Genomic DNA, 15,744 nt, shown 5'->3' with positions numbered 1-15,744 from the left:
GCTTCATTTAAAATTAAATTAAAATGCAGAGCCCTCCGGACTGGTGGCCAGGACCCAGGCAGTGTGAGTGCCACTGAAAATCAGCTCGTGTGCCGCCTTCGGCACCCATGCCATAGGTTGCCTACCCCTGATCTATATACAGGGCCGGCTCCAGGCACCAGCCCAGCAAGCAGCTGCTTGGGGAGGCCAACAGTGAGGGGCGGCACATCCAGGTCTTCGGTGGCGGGTCCCTCACTCCCTCTTGGAGTGAAGGACCTGCCGCCGAATTGCCACCGAAGACTGAAGCGGTGGCAGTAAAGCTGCAGATCACGATTGCGGCTTTTTTTCTTTTTTTTCCTACCTGCTTGGGGCGGCAAAAACCCTAGAGCCAGTCCTGTCTATATACCAAGGGTTCTCAACTTTTTTATTTCTGAGACACTCCCTCTCCCCCGTGCTACAACAACTGTTTTTCTATATATAAAACCCAGGGCCGGTGTTAGAGGGTAGCAAGCTGGGCAATTGCCTGGAGTCCCATTGGTCAGGCTTCGACTGCAGCTTCAGGTGTTTCAGCCCCACGCGTTGGGGCTTTGGCTTTGTGCCCTGGGCCCCGGCGAGTCTAACGCTGGCCCTGCTTGGGGCCCCCCCTGAAACCTGCTCATGGCCCCCCACTGCTATAGACCATATAGCCTGCCAACAGATTTGTGCCCCCAAAGAGAACCTTTGGAAAAATATACAGTTCAGAGAAGAGTAAAAAACAAACAAACAAGCCAATGTACTGTCTGGTTTAGGCCCCCACATATTATTTACTACTGAATTACAGCAGCATTTACAGGGCACAACTGAGATCAAGCCCACTACCCCATTTACATACAGTCCCTCCCCTGAAGAGCATTCAATCTAAACAAACAAGAAAATATTGTTTAAGCGTTTTCCCCATAGAGAATTTCTCTAAACTTATGTTGCCAACAGATTTGTTTGAAATATCCCCTTTTCAATGTGGTGCGTGTGTGAATGACTGCATGTTCAGAAGCACATGGCTTGCAAAAGCCCTAAAAGCACTCTCTGCTCTGTGCATGCCTAAACAGACAAGAAAAGGAACCAGGAGAAACCCATCTGATTGTGGTTCATTTGAAGGTTGATTTGTTATAGCACAGTGTTTCTCAAACTGGGGTCACCGCTTGTGCAGGGAAAGCCCCTGGCAGGCCGGGCCGGTTTGTTTACCTGCCCCATCTGCAGGTCTGGCCGATTGCGGCTCCCACGGGCCGCGGTTTGCCGCTGCAGGCCAATGGGAGCTGCTAGAAGCGGGAGCCAGTATGTCCCTCGGCCCACGCTGCTTCCAACAGCCTCCATTGGCCCAGAGCAGCGAACCGCGGCCAGTGGGAGCCGTGATCGGCCGGACCTGGAGACGGGGCAGGTAAACAAACCGGCTCAGTCTGCCAGGGGCTTTCCTACACAAGTGGCGACCCCAGTTTGAGAAACACGGTTATAGCACAAGACTAAGTTTGGTTTTCTGTATTCCTTTTCCCCCACTAATGAAAATAGCTTCCCATGACCCTTTTTAACTTTTATCCCATTATTCCTATACCTCTTAAGCCCATGCCTTTCTTTTACTTTTTTTTAAGCAAGACTAATTGAAGCGTGATATGTTTATTTTCTCTTATGAAGTTACTGTAAAAAGGGCAACACCAGCACTTTTAGTGAAAATAAACTGTAAAGATTCTGCGGCCTGCAATGCACAGGAGGTCAAACTATATGATCATGATGGTCCCTTCTGACTTTAAAGTCTATGAGTCTATAAGAATATGGGAATTTTAGAAGTTATTGGCAATTTTTTACAAGTAGATTCACGTATTATATTTTAAAAATAAAATTGCAAGTTTCCCTTAAATGCCAAAAAATATTACAGCAACCAACAACTAACTTATCCTAAGGCATGACTGTTCCAAGCAAAATTGGTGTCTCCAAAGATAGCACTTAGCTTTTTTCTATAATCCAATGACTATAAAGTAGTCCAGTAACTCCACCATTCATTTAGTACCATTTTCAAAAGGGCTATAACTTCAAAATTAAATGAGCAAAAATTGAAGTATTCATGTAAGTTGCACTTCCGTGAAGTTTTAGGCATCCAGATACTCAATTTGCATGTGCAAAAATGTAAGCATGAAAACCTGCTCATACAAGAATTTGATATCTCAGACTATCTCATTTTGAAAATCTGACCCAGAGATGACACTTCTTTTTATGTCCCACCACACACTTTGCCACTTTGGTTTTACCTATTTCATATCTAATGCACAGAGACAAGAAAAACAGAATTTGGTCCTTTTGAATTTAAAGTGGACTTCAGTACAGAATTTTAAAATCAGATCCTAGCAATAGTTAACAAAACTTGGCAAGCACAACCAAATATAATACAACACAGCAATCTGTCATAGGCTCATGTGTAGAGACAGCTTTCTGATTCTATTTAATTTAAAAGTCAAGTCCTTAAGTGGCTGAATAAAGACTTAAACAGCTTTCAGAAAGGATTCAGAGTCTGTAAATAGTTTGAAACACTATTCTCCTTACACGATGCCTCAAGCTTTATGATTAAAGAGAATCAAAGCCAAGGCCAATCAGAAGGAACTGAGGAACAGCACAGTATTAAAGTTCACTGAGTGCTTGTTGATAAAGGTGCCAGAGTAACAGCATTGAAGACAGTCCACATATATAATACAGGCAGCGGTGGTACTGAATCTCTCATTCTTCACCTTGGAACCTCAAAGGTAATAGACAATTGCTTGTATTAGATGTACACTCAGCTTTTGGAATATGGATCCAGGTGGTCAACAGGAATGCAAAATACGGTAGTTCATTTTGCAATGTCAGACTAATAGGAACTGGACTTCAGCCACTTACTCATTTCACAAAAGCCAGTCAAGAGCCATTAAGTGTGTAACCAGATTTCTTGCTGAAGGAAATAGCCACTGTTAGGGACCAGGGTCAACATTTTTATCTTTAGCCACCCAAGTTCAGATACCTAGAGCCATATTTGAACACAATGTAAAACTACAATCAAATATAGCCCACACAGAGCCTCCTTAGTCAGGGAAGGGAGAGGAGCAGAAGACTCGCCTACAGAATTTCCCCATGCAGACCTAACTTACCAGGGAGGTGCTGAAATGGCATGGGGTGTTGGTTCTGTCCAAGCAAAGAAAATGAAAATACCTAGCAGATGATCTCCAACCATGATACCACAACACTATCTTGGTACATCATCATTAGTACTAGTGATTTTATTTAAATATGACATCTGCAATGCCCAACAGTGTCTGTACCAGAAGAAAGAGCAATAGAAAAATAATAGGAGTTACAAGCTCAGAAAAGGTCACCAGATACAGAGGCATATCTGATCTCCCTTCCCAGCCAGAGTACCAGTTGGTTCACGGATGGTTACCTGCAAGAGGGGGGGGATCTACCCTCCACTTCTTTCTGTATTTTGGAAATGTCTTGTGCCAATAGGCCTCTGGGGTTTAATTGTGATTGCCAGAAGCATAAGCAGCTTGGACAGAAGATGATGAGGCTGCACTTGGAATCTCAATCATCTGAAAGACTACATATGGTCCTTGCACAAAATATCTACAACCAAGCCAAGAGATTTTACCTGCCTTCAGCCACAGACATTATGAAGAACCATGCACATGAATTCTTTAGGATATCAGACATTCAAGACCACCTCTCTGCTCCTGTAGTGAGGCAGCCTGGCTCCCAGCCGCCCCAGAGAGGGACGAGCCCCTCCGGATGCCAAAGTGGGCGGAGCCACTGGAGCCTGCGCCCGCCCCCCAGAGGTCAAAGCGCAGGACAGAAAGTATAAAAGTCCAACCCCAGGGCTCAGAAGCTGCCTGGCCTCCGGAGAAGCCAGACGCTGGTGGCCTAGCTCCCGCTGGGGAGATTCCTGCAGCCTGTGACCAACCCGAGGACTGGCCATACCAGTAAAGGCCTGATGCCGACCAGACCCCGGAGAAGCTGGTAAGCCTGCTTGTGAGAAGCAACCCAGAGGAGCTGCCAAGCTTACTGCTCGCTGAGTACCCTGAGGAGCCCATGGTGCTGGATCCCGTGGAGGACACCGACCAGACACAGGTACTGCTAGAGCGGGAGGTAGGAAGTAGCCCGGGGGCAGCTGACCCTAGTCTGGCTGTGGCACCCCCAGAGCTGATGTCAGTGTGTTGCGGCCAGGATCTCCACTGACACAGCAGCAGGCCGCTTGCCGCTGTTAGGGCCCCAGGCTGGGACGTAGTGGAGTGGGCAGGCCTGCGACCCTCCTGCCACCCCACTCACGGGTGGCAGTCTCCCCTTTGTCCCCGACACTCAGGATCAGGAGCCTGGGGTTTGTTCTTGCACTATTTGCTCAGCCCCTGCCTGAGGGCCTGAGCCCTTGACTGTTTCCTGCCCCACCAGGCTAACTCCCCGACTCCCCGGACCTCAGAAGTGAGGGGCGACCCCCAACCGAAACCGTCTACAGCTCCTCATCCCGATTAGTATCTACACTCACATACCATCCTTCTGTCACATCAGATCTCTCTGCCCGAGAACCTAATAGTGGAGGGCTATAGGAATTTCAGCCTGGGAGAGTCCCACATTACTAGTAGTCTATACTCTTCCTACTTTTAAGTGACAACTCAAATGTTTCCTAAGGTATTTATTAACTTGACCTCACATGGCCCATGATGGGGGTGTCTAATTCCCATCCAGAGAAAAGACCAGGTGCTTGCTATGAGCGTAGGGATTTGCAGAGTAAGGAGGCTAAGCCAGTTTGTGTTCCTATCAACATACCACACAAAGATGTGCTAAAGAGTTGGGCCTGGATTCTGGCAGCAGAAATTGGGAAGGCTCTGTTGGGAAACAGCTGGAGCTAAACTCACTAAAGTAAGGAGGAAAGGGTGATAGAGTTGGTTCTCTTCCATTCTGCAACTGGGATAAGATGAGTTAGGCTTTTTTGCCTTTCTTATGCTTTTATCTCCATTTTGGCTAAGAGACTCCTGCTTTATTTGTGTTTAGGCCTTGAGGCAGGACATACACATCTTTATATATTTTTACTTGTAAAAACGAAAAGAGTTTAGACCCTTTCCAGATGCATGTCACAGCCCACAAGCACCCCTACCCTTTTTCTTAGAGCAAACCACTCCCCTCCAATTTCAGTCATTTTGAATTGTATGCAGGTGATTTTTTGATATGCAGCAGGTTTTCATGTATTTCACATTTTCAACTACACTGTACAGTGCTTCTGAGAATCTTCGCCATGGAGAGGAAGTGATTCACAAGCACATTAAAAAATAATGATTCCTGCAGATTAATTAAATGCAGATTGAACTCTTTTTAAGTAGGTTTTGTTTTTGAGCCCTGTGTTATCAGACACTTCTCTCATTAAAGCCAGCTGATGCTCTCAAAATCAGCATGGAGGAAAAGACTAGGAAGACAGACACATTTATTCATTCCTAGTCATACAACTTAGAGGCATGCACTAATTAAAGTTCTGGTACATGTATCTTCATGGGTCATATATCAAATAGACAAAGGTTTTTTGGGGGGAAAAAAGCCTACAAACTTTTTAGTTTAATAGATAAAAATAGTTAACCCCAAAGAAAAAAATGTTCTACACACACACTCTTTCTTAGAAGCTGAACTAGGCATAGACATATTTTATTTTCTTGACCTATTTCTTAAGTTGTAGGCTGTTATAAAAATTAGTAATAATAAATGAGCTATGTTAAACAGACCTTAAGGGCAAATAAACTTCGACACAGCAAGTGCTGCATTGGCAACTCATCAGGTGTCATGCCTGATCTGTATAGTTCATGCCATCAAATAAACACACAATATTGGTTTGTACTTACATCTTTGTTAACAGACTGATAGAAATGCTTGTTTGAGTTCCTCAGCAATAAAACCTGCAGTTGATCAGTTTTTGCCTGATTTTGAAGTTACAGGACAAAGAAAGCCAGAGGCCATATTTAGTCCTCTGACTGCACTTTGGACAACTTAGCTGGCACATAATGGTGCCAGACTGAAGTGCATAGGGACACAGGATAGGACTGCATTCTACACACCTCTCTGATGAAGTACGTTTTTATTATTTACTTCTACTGGGCACTGCAGAGCCCAGACATCGAGGGGAAAGTGAACTCCTGCTCAAGCTTTCTCGCTAATGCATCTGAATTGTTAGCTACATACCAATTACTGTTTCTGTTGGTTATGCACAAATCAAAGAAAGCAAGCAGGGCTTTTAGCTCCCTTGCGGTGTATGCAGGGCTGAAAGTTATGGAAGCCATATTTTTATTTGTGGACTGAGTAAGTCTATTATGAAGTCCTTTAGGGAAATTAAACATGGACCCCTCCCATGTCATTTCAAAGTTGTTTTTTCTGCATTTTAAAATTGTACATTAGATTGTCAAAAAGCATCATCTGAAAATAAAGTTCACTAGATGCTCCCATTCAAGACTGAAACTTGTCTCAATGGAGCAATTAAAAGTTCCTGCTGCAAAAATGGGAAACTACTGTAACGAAATTGAAGGAGTTGCAAAAGTTTGCCATTAATTTTTCACTGAGTTAACGCAAAAGTATGTCCTAGGAAAGCGCTGCAGTCAGAAAGATCAGATCCTTGCAGGACACTAATCTTACTAGTATAAATTCAGTGTGTATGGAAACAATAAACCAAAGCTTTTCCATCCAAAAGTCATCTGCAGTATGTTTTGGGAAATTGCCTGATGACCTGTTTCGATATACTTCCAAGAAAAAGATCACATTAACAGACTGCTTTTCGGAACAGTGTCTGGAAAGGGATATATAAAATTAAGAAAAGGATATACGTGACTACTGTTTCCTGGATATACATAAAGGAGAGATATACATCTTTTTAAAGTTACTAGTTGATCATCCTGAAGCAGTAAGGACAGAAAGTGAAGAGTGTACATTTAAGAGTGAAATATGCCAGTATAAAAGTTAAGAAACAGATATTGGTATACCTAAAGAATTACAGTATATTTCAAATAGCTTATAGTCTGCTAAGAAAGACTACAAGTTTTACATGAGAGAGTGATTGCTCCACTTCACTCCTCTCCTGAGAACAGTCAATGTTTTTGGTTTTTTTCCCCTTGCATCATTCTGCTCACTGGCCTCTTAGTACTCTGCTGTCAGAGTAAGGGCAATGAAGATTTATTCTTCATGCTCACGATTAATTATAAAATAAGACAGTTTTCTTGAAAGTAAAATAAAAGTTATCTGAACTCACTTCTCCTGTAATATAGAAGTCATTTTTCTGATAGTCTGGAAATAGCTGGAAAAACTGGATGAGTGCACTGAAATAGAAATAAGTATAAATCAGGATTACATGGAAATTAATCACCCCAATTAGTAACATATTTTAAAGTAAATTTACTCCAAATACACAGCAGAATCCCATATGGAGTTTTATAGGACATGTCTGTTAGGATTAATACTCTCTCCGTTAGAAAACGCGTATCACTGGGGTCTATGGGGTTTTTTTTTGTTTTTAAACCTACTCTTCCTTTAATGAGCATGTCAAATATATAGTTCTGGACTGAGTAATCTTCTGCCCAGTGTTCACAGATTTTCTGGAAAATGCAGCAAATTTAGAGATCACAGGTCATAACATTTTAAAATTGACCCTTAGAGAGTAAAAGTTTTTGAAACACCATGATATTTAGAAATTCCTGAATCATTTGAGAGAAGTATGCATAATGTCCACCCATGCATTAAAATTTAACTAACTTTTGTTTTCTTCCTTCAATCTCAGTGGAATTGCATTTTGACAGTTTCAACTGGTGAAGCTATAAACCATACTGTCGAAGGAAACAAAGCTGTCCTTTCAAAGAAGGCAGAAAGAGGAAACTGCAACTGCCTTTGACTTATGCCCAAACTAAGAAGGGTGCTGCTTCTCTCTGAAGCAGTGCCACAGAATAACCTACAGAAACCACTGTGATCATAACTGGGCACCCAATACTTTGAAGGTACAAGGATCCATTATTAAAATTATAAGAGTGAGTCAAGTTGCTAACATAGTAGGCAATCACCAGCAAACAACAAATAAATAAATAAAAATGAGAGGGTTGAGGTTTCACAGGCCGCTAAAAAATTGACCACTACTGCTCAATTTCCTGTAACTAGACCCAAATTTCTGATGAAGATTTTAGACTTTCCTTCCTTTCCCTCGCCTCTGAATTGCAGGAAAGGGGGTGGGATGCATGAAAAATGTGAAACCTATAAAAGGACAGCTGAAATCAGTTTTCTGCACTACCCTTTGATTAGCTGTTCTTCAGCTTGGAAAGCCTGAAGCTAAAAGAACTAAAAAACAGCTATAAACAATGGATGCTTTGAATTAGCTTCTCTTTATACATGTCATGCAAAAGGAGATGGGTCTCATGCCTGCAGTAAATAGCCACATAGAAGGTCAGCTGGAATTTGTAACAAAGTCCTAGAGAAAAAGCTAACAACAAAAAGCAGTTCTAAAACTTATGAAATTACTTCTTGAATTCCATATTAAAGCCAAGATGCCTGCCAGTTAAACAAGTAAAATATTTACTATGGGAGTAACACAAACAAAAAGGTAAGTCTGTTTGAACATTTAGTGCTTCAGAGGAAAAGATCTGCGGCTCCATCATGCCAGCTGCTAAGCACTCTGGCCCAACTCAGCAGAGCACTTCAGCCTGGAACAGCAAAGCATGTGGTTAAGTGCTTAGCACCCAATAGGATCACATTCTAATGCTTAGGAATACAGACAGACATGCATCCCACAACACATTTTGTGGTAAAGCAAATATTCCTAATACAAGGTATTCAGTGTAGCCTTCTGCCCTTCTAAAGATTCTGTTCTGCAAAAGGACCACTGGAAGGGGAGCATTAAATTTTTAGTCTATAAAAACAAACAACAAACACTTCTCAGCAATAGGTCCTTCTCAACAGGGGCAGGCCACCTATTTTGAATAAATTATTAAGATTGTCAAGCCCTGTTCCAGCACTGACATTTGGAAACCAGCAATTTGAAGGGAGGCCACTTTAAAGAGCGTGAGCAGAAATCAAGGAAACATTTAACCAAAAGTGGCTATAGAAAGTATAAGGAGCAAAGGAATGGAGCAAGACATGAAGAACAAATAAAGCTCAAGAAACTTTGTTATGGCCCCTATTTCCTACATCCAGGCATTACAAGGATCAGGACAAGATACAGAAGCATACTCAGGCTGGCAATTTTTCATCTTCTTTTTGAGTCCCCATCCGTTCCCCACTGCAAATTTCTCCTTAAGTGCCTGTTTTTTTATTTTATTTTGTTAAATATACTGGTTACTGAAACAAATAAATGAGTGCACTTAAAGTTCATTCCTGCCCTAGAGAGGTTACTGAATGCAGCAATATTCCCAGTATGTGCTCAAACTGGGAATCTCTCTAGAACTAGAATGAACTGTAAGTGTATCCATTACATATGAGCCTAATGTCATGCAACAATTCCTTGAAATAAAAAGGAAGAAAACAATTATTTCCTGTAAATGCTAATCAAAATGGTTTTAGAAGCTGGCCAGAAGATGTCAGCAGTGCTAGCTTTGGGGAAATAAAGATGAACAGAAATGAACACAAAGAAACAAATGGAGTAAGGTGGCATAATTTACCTGTATAAATCTCTTCCTACATCATCTTGGTTTACTGCATATCCCGTATCATCAGTAAAACTAAAGCCAGTCCCAACCTGATAATGAAATGAAAAATCATGGGATTTGAGAACAAAATTGCTTCTAGCTCCTTAACACTTTTTTTTGCCATGTGGCAAAATAAGATTCTGTCAAGTATATGGTTTCTCTCAATTAAACTGTAAATTAGGTTAAAACTTATTAGGGCATTTAAAAGGTAAGAAACTTTATTTTTGCACTCAAGATAGACTACATTCTCTGCTCTGTTTTCTGAGGTGATGATCTCACCAAAGGGTGCAAAATAAAACCAAACTTTCGTCTTGGCAAGTAAGAGAAGAGTGGAATATACCCCTGATACTTTTATAAAAAACAAAATTGCTTTTAAGTACACATTGTTACTAATTTGTAAATCAGTCTATACTACACCCCGTCACACTGTAGAACAGTGGTCCCCAACCTTTTTGGCTGGCAGGCGCCAGCCGAAGGACCACTGTGGCGGTGGAGCACCCACTGAAATACCGCCGAATTTCGGCGGCATTTCAGCGGCGATGCCTCTCGATGACAAGCGTCGTCATCGAGAGGCGTCCCCGCCGAAATTCGAGAGCGACGCCTCTCAATGACGTCACTTGGCGACAAGCGTCGTCATCGAGAGGCGTCCCCACCAAAATGCTGCTGCGGCATTTTGGCAGGTGCTCTCCCGGGGGCCAGGATGCGGGCGCATTAAGATGCCCCTGTGGGCACCATGGCGCCCATGGGCACCACGTTGGGGACCCCTGATGTAGAATGAAGGGAGTCTTCCAGTCGCACACAAAGTGATGTGACTAGCATTTGTCATATGGAGTTCTGTCTCTCTTCTTCTACATTTCTAAATAATTGATTACCACAAAAAAGGTTTAAGAATGGACCTTGAAAGCAGAATTATCAAGGCAATGTTTTGGAACTACTGTATACATAGTTAACTTTACAATATAAACTAGACAATACACCTACCACGCACACTTTCATATTTTGTACTTACTGGATTGTCAATGTAAAGCATGGAAAATTTAGATGTCCAAGGAAACTTCCGTTTATACACTATTAATAGAAAAGGCATCACTGTCAGTCATAAAAACTTAAATTATATAATCAAGGAGTTATGCTATGAAAAAGACTAGTAAATATCAATACAAAGTTCTCACCACAGATAAAGATAAACATGTTCCTATAACGCATTTCAGTGACATAGGTTGGAAACAGCCATAATACTTGATATTAATATGTCTGTGAAAAAACTAAACAAGCTACTGTATTTTGCCAGTATATTCTATATTATAGATGGGGCTGGTAGCACCACCTATTATTAAGATTGCCTGACACTTCGCCATTATAAGTCCATGTTTTCTGTTGCTTATAACTTTGCCAGAATAACCATTCTGGCTGAAATTTTCATGCTCTGTGTCTGCCTGGGGCTGATGACAGAAAAGATTGATTTAAAAAAAAAAAAACTTGGTCTAAAGTTTCAGACAAAACTGATTCAGTTGTTTCTGATAATGAGGCTAGGAAAAAATACATAGTTTTGTTAATGCATGTTAAAAAGAATAGGTTGTCCAAATTTTTTGACTAGCTCTAACACCCACATACTTTGGAATGGGAACTTGAAATTTGGCGACTGTGTCAGGGATGTGCCTTTTGTCATCTCTGTGAAAATTTGCCTCTTAAAAAAAAAAAAAAGAACACACACACCACAGCTCACATATGCTCAGTAGATTTTAGCAGACATGCTCAAAGCTCTCACAGCTCCTAGAGCTGACCAGATTGCACATGCACCATCCCCACAGAGCAACTGAGCATGCTCCAGCACAGGGATACAAGGGTGAAGCTGGACTTTCACTTTAGCGGCTGCTCTGGGCCAGGCACTGGAACTGAGAGCATGGAGCCTGTCTCTCCTGTGTTCTTGGTGACCTCCCTGCTGGTACCCCAGCAGCGAGGAGGAGGCTCGTGTGAAGGGGACAAAAAAAAACAGGAGAAGGGATAGACAGAGACTGGGAAAAGGAGTCTGGTAAAACTGGGACTGGAGAGGGAGAGAGAAACTGAGGGCCAATCAGTCAGGGACGGGACGATGGGGGGCAAAGGAGGAGGAAGCTGAGAGCCAGTTGGCTTAAGGGGAAGAGACAGATCTTACAAGGAGCTGGAGCATGGCAGGGAGAACTAGGATGGGCTTGGCAAAGAGACTGAGAAGAAGAAACTAGGAAGAGGGACAGGGGGAAGACTTGGCCAAGGAGCTGGGAATGGGGAGATGGACATTGGATCAGGATCCCGGGGAAGGAGACTACAGGCATGTCTCCGGTACTAGGGTGCGTCAGATTACAGCCAATGCAGTAACTACTGCAGCGGCTGATCTCCACACTTCCCTCCTTCTTAGGGTGACCAGACGTCCCGATTTTATCGGGACTGTCCCGATATTTGCTTGTTTGTCCCGCGTCCCGACCAATGTTAGGTCGGGACACTGGACAAACAAGCAAAGGCTCCGGAGCCTGGAAGGGCTCGCGCCCTTCCCCGCCCCGACTCTGCCTCCTCCTTCCCCAATTGGCTCCCTCCCCAAATCCCCGCCCCATTGGCTCCCTCCCCAAATCCCCGCTTCTTGCCAAGCACGCCATGCCCAGGAGACGCAGGGGAACGTGGGGCCGGGGTGAGTGTGAGTCCGGCCTGGCCCCGAGCAGGCAGGACTCGGGCGCGGTGCCTGGATGGAGAGTAGGGAGTGGCCTGCGGGGCCAGTCGGTGGCTATTCTCCCCTCTTGGGCAGCGGGACACGGGAGCAACCGCTGCTGCAGCTCCCACTGCCGCGGGGGGAGGAAGTGGCCAAGCACGTGGCGCCCGGGCCTGAACCCGGGCCTGCTGCGGGGACCCAGCAGCACGCACACTGCGCCCCGCCACTGGCCAGTCGCGTCTGGGCTGGGCTGGCTGCCCAGCTGGTGCAATCCCGCGGCGGAGGCATCGGCAGCCCAGCCCCGTTCGTTCCCCTACGGTGTGCGTGCTGGGTCCCCGCAGCAGGCCCGGGCTCGGGGGGTTCATGGGCACCAGAGCCGCAGCCGCCAAGTTTGGCCAGCGGCCGCTTCCTCCCCCCGGGGATGTGGGAGCTGCAGCAGCGGCTGCTCTCAAGTCCCGCTGCCCAGGTGGGGAGAACAGCCGCCGCCGCCTGGCCCCGCAGGTCACTCTGAACTCTCCCTACAGGTACCATGCCCAAGTCCTGCCTGCTTGGGGCCAGCCCGGACTCACACTCACCCCGGCCCTGAGCTCCCCTGAGTCTCCCGGGCCTCCCTCCAGCGCTTGCGGAGGGAGAAGGAATCGGGGGTGGGGAATTTTTTTTTTTTGCTCTTCCGCCATTTTTTCCCCCTTTGCCGCCCCCCCCCCCCCCCGCGTCCCGATATTTGACCTGGGTGATCTGGTCACCCTACTCCTTCTGTTGATGGTGTGAGTCCACACCAGGAGCACTTCCACCAACTGAAGAAGGGCAGTGTGGGGGGCTGAGAGCAAGGGCTTCTCAGCTCTGCACTGCTCCCTGCCAGGAGCCCAGATGCCCCCCTGGGCTCCCCGCTCCCAGCCGGCAGCCGCCTGGGCTTCTAAGCTCCCTGAGCAGGGAGCATACAGGCAGCAGCCTGGCTGGGAGTGGGGAACCAAGGGGGCAGCTGGGCTCCAGCTGCCCAGCTTTCTTGTCAGTTGGAGTCATGAAACTAACAAGATAGCCAACAGCTGATGTAAGTATCGCAGTGTCTCTACACAGACAAGCCCTGGCCCTAATTACACTGACATAAGCGCTATACCTCTCATGGAGGTGGAGTTATTATGTCAGTGTAGTATGGCACTTACACTGGCGGGACAAGGCTGTAGTGTGTACACTGACATAATTAGGCTGATGTAAGTTGTCTTACATTGACCTAACCGTGTAGCATAGACCAGGCCTACAATGTGGATAATATCACCCCCTCACATAGGTGCTGGAACTACAGCACCCCCTGGCTCAAAGTGGTTTCCATCATATATAGTGTTTACAGTTTGGTTCAATGGCTCTCAGCACCACCACTGTACAAATTGTTCCAGCACCCCTGCCCCCTCATTTCACAGGAGCGTTGCAAAGATTGCTTTCCAGACATTAATTAATCTTTCAGTTACTATACTGATAAGCATTACAGAAAAGCCCATGAAAAAATTAATAATTCTGTTTTCGGAGCAAGGTTTAATAGGGTGCTATATATCTGGCACAGGGCCACACATGGACCGATGAGAATAAAACAAAATTTTTAATAACTGCTCATTAAGTGAACACTCTCCATCATGTGCACTGAATAAAGCAGGGGTCCTGGGGCGAGGAACACATGATCATGTAATTAAAGACAGTACCATAGTGCATGAGCACAAAGGAACCTAAATAAGGTTGCAGAGGCCTCCTTAGTTCTAGCATTTCCTAACTTTTGAGTGTTTGACTTTGCAACCTTAATAATGTTATTTTAATGTACTTTTTGTAGATAATTTCACATTGAGTATAAATATTCTGTGGGTTTTAGGATAATGTAGGAACAAGAAGCTGTAGAACTTTCATAAGGTGGTTGTTCATTATGAGCTACATTGATTCACAGAACAGATTGTGGGACTGCTGACTTGAGAAGCACTCAAGCCATACAAGTGATGTGAGCCTTTGCATAAATACACTAGTTTAACCTAGCCAAAATTTGGCTAGCGTTTTTCACCTATAAACTATTATTGTTTAATGCCAACTGGAAATCCAGCTTTATAGCACAGCAGTAGCCAAATATGACCAGTATTTCCCACTGGGGGCCAGCTACAAGGAAGTCTACCTACTAAGTGGGTTAAATTTGGATTAAAGTGACAAATACCATGAATCCTTTTACAGGTTTTAAAACACCAAAGTTCATACTATATACATTAACTTTACATAAATGTGAAAATAAGTATTTTTCTTAGAATATTTTTTTTTTGCTCAGAATACAAGTTACTTTTCCAATTTCATATTCCTAATACGAAGTTCTTACACATTCCCTACACGATATAGCATTAAAATGGACTGGGGAACGAAAAGTAGCATTAATGTTCCATTAATGATGGGGGTGAAAGAGAGTTATTCATTCAAACATCAGAAAAGGCCAAATATTAACGTTGTGGGGTAAAAACGCATCACTGCCATGCTGCAAATCTCCTGCATTTCAAAGCCTATAATAGTAGGACATTCCAATTTTTAAGTAATTAAAGTAACCCACTGTTGTTGTTTTTTTTTTTAAACAGTTTCATATGCTTCTGCCCATCTGGGAGAATCAAGGAAGTACTGCAAGAAGGGATGTTCTTAATCCAATCAAATCCTGTTACAAGTCTGAATCTCACTAGATCAATCAGATTTCCAAAGCATACGGGTCGTCTGCATTTTCTGTCCCTGATCCAGCAAAATACACACTTAGCTCTGTCGGCTTCAACAGGACCATGCACGTGTGTTGCTTGATCAGGGCCTATGTGAACCAGCGTTTTTGAGATTTAACCATTTTCTACCCTCATCCTTCCAAAGAAAGACAATTGCATATATTCCCATTACTTTGGTATGTTCAGGAGTTAAGCTCAACGCAGCTCTTCACGTATCATGCTGAAATCTAAGCCCTTTCCTTTATTTAAAAAAAAAAAAAAAAGGGAGTTCAGTTCTACTTCCCTCTCTTTTCACAAAATTATGGTTATTTTCATGCTGAATGAAAAGAGAAGGCTTATTTTGGTAGCAAGATGACCAGAAAGTCACACATTTTAAAAAATATATATTCTTAATGTTTCTTAAATCTTTAGTTAGCTTCCTGTGTTGAAATAAAATACATTCCAAAATAGGTACAAAACAAATAGTATCAGAAGATAAACCAAATAGTTTTCAAATTGCCTCAAAAGGACAAATTAAAAATATGCACAGCAATCAGAATACAGAAAAAATAAAATAATTCCATGCCTATAAGTATGTTAAAACTCTTCACTGCAAGGCATAAAGCGAAGGCTATGTCTACACTATAGAGCCTATGCTGGTGTAGGTATGCTGGCAAAGCCCCCTAGTGTAGACACAGTATAC

The 15,744-nt window shown here is 43.7% G+C and overlaps 1 protein-coding gene and 1 long non-coding RNA gene across 5 annotated transcripts in view; one reads left to right on the top strand and one right to left on the bottom strand.

Moving 5' to 3' along the window:
- The window catches only part of CPVL (carboxypeptidase vitellogenic like), a 97,957-nt gene that overhangs the window by 56,053 nt on the left and 26,160 nt on the right, over positions 1–15,744 (bottom strand). For all 4 annotated transcript variants that reach the window (XM_045007580.1, XM_045007581.1, XM_045007582.1 and 1 more), the window contains exons 5-7: positions 10,672–10,730; positions 9,636–9,712; positions 7,247–7,313 (exon numbers count right to left, since the gene is read on the bottom strand). In XM_045007580.1, coding sequence (XP_044863515.1) covers positions 7,247–7,313; positions 9,636–9,712; positions 10,672–10,730 — 203 coding nt within the window. The remainder of the gene's footprint in view (positions 1–7,246; positions 7,314–9,635; positions 9,713–10,671; positions 10,731–15,744) is intronic.
- On the top strand, positions 3,648–15,149 carry LOC123364996. The gene is made up of 3 exons (XR_006577393.1): positions 3,648–4,098; positions 7,772–7,985; positions 14,934–15,149. It is a non-coding gene; the product is annotated as an uncharacterized LOC123364996 (long non-coding RNA).

This window comes from Mauremys mutica, chromosome 2 (assembly GCF_020497125.1).
Source record: "Mauremys mutica isolate MM-2020 ecotype Southern chromosome 2, ASM2049712v1, whole genome shotgun sequence".
Classification (NCBI taxonomy): domain Eukaryota; kingdom Metazoa; phylum Chordata; order Testudines; family Geoemydidae; genus Mauremys; species Mauremys mutica.
Note: the sequence above shows the minus strand (reverse complement) of the source record. Positions and strands in the feature narration are given on the sequence as shown.